This window comes from Rhinatrema bivittatum, chromosome 7 (assembly GCF_901001135.1).
Source record: "Rhinatrema bivittatum chromosome 7, aRhiBiv1.1, whole genome shotgun sequence".
NCBI lineage: Eukaryota > Metazoa > Chordata > Amphibia > Gymnophiona > Rhinatrematidae > Rhinatrema > Rhinatrema bivittatum.
In genome coordinates, this window is record NC_042621.1 from 101,543,014 (window position 1) to 101,548,653 (window position 5,640).

Here is a 5,640-nt window from a genome sequence, read left to right on the forward strand (position 1 = left end):
TTGTGCACCCACAGCAAGACACTGCCACACTGAGTATATGCGCATGTTCCTGAGCACGGGGGGGGGGGGGGGGGGGGGGAGGGAATGCCTGCCGCAGCTTACTAGGGAGCTCACTAAACAGAGCCTGTGATGTGGGGCCTAGAGAAAGCTGCTCAACCCACCAACCTGCACCACTTCCACTTTCCACTAACTCCCCAGAGAAGGGAGGGGGAAAAGGAAACGTCGAGGGAGAGACGGGCCTATAAGGAAAATAAAAGGGGGCCTAACACTTCCCTCCTAACTCTTTTTTACCTGAGCTCAGCCCTTTGCTGGCTGACAGCATGATAGGTTTTTTAGGCTATGAGAGCAGAGGGCAGAAGTCTTCACTGCCAAGCACTCTCTCATTCTGTATTAAGTCTACACCTGGCCATGTCTCAAGACTTAAAACCACTCAACTGAGGGAGGGACCAATCAGGTGTCATCCCAGGAGCTCCAACGTCTAATTCGTCTCATTATCTTCTGAGATTCTTTTATTATATATATATATATAATTTTTTTTTAAACATTAACAATACCCTCAAGGGAGATGCATGTCCACCATCTGCTGGAGATGGAGAATACCGACAGGCTGACGTGTAGGCAGGGCTATATATGTCATTGATGTCAGTGAGTCAGTTTTACTCCATCTGCCGGGGCATAACCTATTGGTGTGGATTGGCCTGACTGAGTGCAGAGGAATAAGATGTTCTGGACCATAAAAGATAGATGCTACTGCAGTGTACGGAAACAAAGAACTGCTACCATTCAATAAACATGACAGTGTCTGAAACTAGCTTACATGGTTGGACACAAACTTTGAAACTGTAATGGCCTTGATAGATATTGAACCCCCCTCTAAGCAACACATTCTGATCAACAAGTTGTGTCTACCACAACATCCACCATCATATGAACCTGCTGCTAAGGAGAAAATTAGCTTCTGAAACCCATCAATGATATATGTATGGTGGATTCTGGTATGCAATCAATGCTCACCTTTGGAAGAATGTGGGCAGTCACATGAGGACCCAGAGGCCAAGTCAATCTAGGAGAAAAAAAGAACAAAATTTAAGGCCAGGGTTTCTGCTAGACATTTTCCTAAACTTCTGTCCGTACCTGCTGCCAAGCTATCTGCCACACCGGTACACTCCCCAGCGATCCCTACTTATCTGCATATGTTGCAAGCCAGACTAGCCTCTGAAGACTTATCTGAAATTTGCGAATTGCAATCTGCAATTCTTTTCTTTCTAGAAGTTGTCTGCCATTCCAGAACTGATAAGAGACAATACTAGACCTTGGACCTGACAGTGGAAGTAGTGTATGGAGATTGCCAGATGCACATGCCTTCCTGAACAAGTTTATGTAAGACCTGGGCTAATTATTTTTCCTTATGCTGGGTACTTAGCTATTGTGTTTGGCGGTCTGCAGCTTTTCCACCTGAACCACCACACTTACCCCAGGCCGGACCTCGTCCTTCATGCCCCGATGCCGCTATGCTGCACCACTCTCCAGCATGGGGGGACGCCGTGACTCAGTGCAGGACGCCACCAATGCCCCTCGTGTCAAGGATGCCGCTGATACTCCCCAGGCTTCCTTAACGCATGTGCGGGTTCGACATTCCCTCCTTTAAAGGGCCTGCAGTGGGAAAAGACCAGGGACGCCCCCTTGATCACCTCTCACCGATAGGACTTCTGGAGCACCTCTTCCTTACCTCGGCAACAGGTCTCCCTTCTGTCTAAGTAGTGCGAGTTGCTTTGGCATTTTTGTTCTTCAGTTCCTGTGTCTTCATCTTCGGTTCCAGCTTTCTTCGTCCTTGCTCTTCAGTTCCAGTGTTTGTTGTCCTTGTTCTTCAGTGTTCCATGTCTCCTTGTCTGCCCGCCTGCTCTGCTCCTCGCTTTCCAGCCCTGCTTTCCTTTCGGACAGATACCCAGTATTGACCTCATCTTGCCTTTCGACTTCTTTGAACGTCACCTGCCACTGACCACAGCCTGCTTCCAGATTCGCCTGTGCCATATCTGCTCTGCTGTCGATGGATCTCCAACTCATCGGCAATGGTCCTCACCTAAGACCTGTTGACCTCAGCAACCAAAGGCTCAACCCAAAGGGAACATAGGTGAACCTCCAGTTGGGCCTCTGCCTCATCCAGAACCGCCAGCTGACCGTGGGGACTGCAGGGTTCCTCCCTGCAGGTTGCGTCAACTCCACATCAGTCCAAGGGTCGATGAATCCAACATTAGCTTTGCAGTGCATGTTTGAAAAATGTGGATTGGAACTCATTTTATCTCCAGTGATATACATATTTCTTAGTCCAGAATGATTTGTAGCTTTTGCCTAACCAGTCTAAGCCATGTCTCATGTAACTTGTCATGTACTGTGAGTTACTGCTTATCAGAATGAACCTCATAATAGACACAAAAAGGGTGTAAAGTTATTCTGGTCCATAACGAACTTGGATTTTTATTTACTGGGATCCAAACAGTCTCGACTATTATATGTGGGTCCTATTTGTCCTACAACTCTGAGCTGAGGATTTCAATGTATTTTCCACAATGACCCAAGATCCATTCCATGGGGACTCCAGATACAGAATCCAGCATTCAACAATTAGAGATAACATATATGGGGTATATTGCTATATTAGAAATTAGAGGGGGGAAGTTACTAAATACATGTTTAAAACAAGCTTTATTTAAAAACATAGATAAACATAAAATGCTTCCCTATTCTGCAAAAGTGCAACAATCTCAGCTAATCAAAGCATGACATCTTACCTGTTTATGGCAGATTTAGAATAGCATCTTGACTGGCTGAGAGTGACAGTAAATAGGGAGATGAGTAACAGTTTCTCCATACCTCTCACAGATACAATAGTGTTTTATAAATCAGACAGGTGGGGAAGGGGGAAAAAAACAAAACATTCCCATATTTTTCTCCAACAAACAAATACACTTTAGAATTTTTCTTTACACTCTGCTTCCTTTTTGATTGTGACATCGCATTTAGTGTGCAAAACTCCCTTATGCTTATTAGAGGCCCTTGCACAGAGATTCAAAGCCATTCATATCGCTGTTGGATCTATTATTTATAAAAGAAATGTATGCAAAAAACAGCCAGTTTCCAGATTACACTTGCCACTACTACATTCAGGATCATTTTAGATGTTTTTTTAATTAGAACTTGCCAAACAAAATATGCAGTGAAAACTACACAAATTTCAGTATTTGTACAGAAAATAGAATTACATTTGTAGCCATTAACCAACATTACCAGGGTGCCAAAAAAAAACAAAACCTAAAACTACAACTGAAAATAGTTATTCATCAGCCTGTTCTAGTTATCTTTTTATCTGTAGCAAAGCTGTCAAATTTGCCAGGTAAGATGAAAATATCTTAAAATATAAATTGGACGTTTTCTTTCTAAACGATGTAAATTATTGGGAAGATTAGGGCAGTAATCCCTTTCAATACTAATTCAGTCATTTGGAAGTGATCCAGGTTAAGTGGGGTTAAATCCGTAAAAACATACTACTTGCTAGCTTGCTTTTGGATAAGAAATCTGCCCCAGTTGACCATAACAGTAAACATCGTGTGTGTTTATGTTTATGTGTATGCATATGTATCTCTTTGATTCTAGGAGTAAAAGAGTAACATATCTTATTTTCTTATTTTCCTAATTACATAAACACTTTTACTCCCCTGCCTTCTAAATCTTCAGTGGTCTGCTATCCAGTAAGTTCAGGGTGCTCCTACAGGAGTTTTTCTTGAGGAGAAACTGAAGAATGGTTGCTTAGGTCCTGCACAACTATTTGCAGTGGTCCAAAGCATCTAATGCCAGACTCACACTCTTCACTTTAGTACCCCCCTTCCCCCCCGAAATAGGGTTCTTTTATTTTCAAAAGAAGACACTGTTGAAAGGGTAACATAAGAAACAGATGCCAGGGCTGTAAATACTATTGTTGATGTCCAACAAAACAACTAAAGCCATTTCAACATGAAAACCGAAAAGAGGAGTTCACCCCTCTCCCAAAAGTTCTTCCTCACAATAAAAACGGCCACATTTCTTGTGTTAGATGCTCTGAGTTTATAAAAAATAAAAGGGGGGGTGGTCTGCTCTCTCTGACTGTGAAATGCAGAGCACTGCCAAGTATCTTCGATGACCAGGAACAGAAACTAAAGTTGACCAGTTTTCAGCTCTGTAGTCAGTTTTCCTAGTCCCAAGCGTTTGAGGAGAGCCAGTGTTGGCAGTTCTGTAGGTATCACAGGTCATGCCAGAGGCGAGGTCTTAGGAATGGCCCCCAAACATCCCGCATTTCTCTTTTGATAGCACGGGGGATGCCCTGGGCTCGGATGATTAGGTCCAGAAGGCTTCAGCCCTTACATACCGTGCTTCTTGCGGATGACGGCGATGGAGAGCTGTCGGTCCTTCTCGCGGATCTCCTCCCGCAGCTTGACTTCGGTGACCCGCAGGTGTCGGATGCTGGCTTTCATCTCTTTCATCTTGACTTCCATGAGAGCAATGATGTCGCGTTGCTCGTTCAGCTTGCGCAGCAGTTCCTCGGAGGTGGTGCCTGATGACAGCGAGTACGAGTGGTCGGAGGAGGAGTCCAGGAAAGCGGGGTAGCCATAGGCAGCTGCATCCGGATCGTCCCGCACCAGCACCACCCGCAGATGCTGGTGGGAAGAGGAAGAGCCGGGTCCCTCAGGCACCCCGGACCCTTCCACCTGTACTGTCAGGTCCATGGGCTTGGTGTCCTCGCCTCCGCCAGCCGTGATCACATCGGCTTCCCCGGTTGTGACCTCCAGCTGTTCCCCCACATCATCGCCTCCCCCTATGGTGGCGACAAGCACAGCGGTCGTGCAGCCACCTCCGGGATGCAGCCGCTGCTTCCTACTGCCCGCGCCTCCGCCCCGCCGAGTTTTCTTTTCGTTCACTCCGCGCAGCGGGAAGATGGTGGGCACCCGCACGCTGTAGGTCTTGCGGCCGCCCGGGAAGTGCAGGCTGCAGACACGGTGGCCCGTGGTGGGATGGAAGGTGCTGAAGCAGCCGCTGACCCCGGCCCGAGACACATTCTTCAGCCAGAGCCGCCGCAGCTCCGGGTCCTTCGGGAAGGTGTAGAAGTGCAGTGCCTTGTCCCGGTGCGAGTTGCTGTAACAGCCGGGCACGCAGCAGGTGAAACCCGGCATGGTGGCCCACGCTCGGTCTTCGCCACCCGCCTCCGGTTCCGCTGGCCGAATTCGGACCCACGCTCCTCTGTGGCGGAGAACGACAGCGAGCGAAACTACAATTCCTACAATACTCTACCACTTCCTTTTTCCGTGGAAACAGAAGACTGCACTACAACTCCCATAATGCTTGTTTCCGGTTTCAATCTCACTATCTGTCCTTCGGCCGAAGTGGGTCGAGTTCATGACAGTGCAGAACTACTACTCCCAGAAGGCAGTAGACTTCCTGTGGATGATGGGAGCGGACGAAACGGTCAAGAAGACAACGAAGAACTACAGTACCCACAATTCTTCTTTCCTTTTGTGTGATTTTTTTTGGTATAGAACAGAAAAAAACTATATAGCAACGTCATTAAGCCCCATGGAAACACAGTTTCTCTACAATATAAATAATGCGTAC

At 46.7% G+C, this 5,640-nt stretch overlaps 1 protein-coding gene across 1 annotated transcript; it reads right to left on the reverse strand.

Annotated features, from left to right (window-relative positions):
• Positions 1–2,684: 2,684 nt before the first annotated feature.
• THAP11 (THAP domain containing 11) lies at positions 2,685–5,388 on the reverse strand. Its single transcript, XM_029608823.1, has one exon. It carries the CDS (start codon positions 5,199–5,201, stop codon positions 4,392–4,394), a length of 810 nt encoding a protein of 269 aa, XP_029464683.1. The 5' UTR covers positions 5,202–5,388; the 3' UTR covers positions 2,685–4,391.
• Positions 5,389–5,640: the final 252 nt, after the last annotated feature.

Bases quoted from the DNA above. Each gene is read 5' to 3' on its own strand.
- THAP11 (XM_029608823.1), bottom strand. From the start codon at position 5,201: ATGCCGGGTTTCACCTGCTGCGTGCCCGGCTGTTACAGCAACTCGCAC.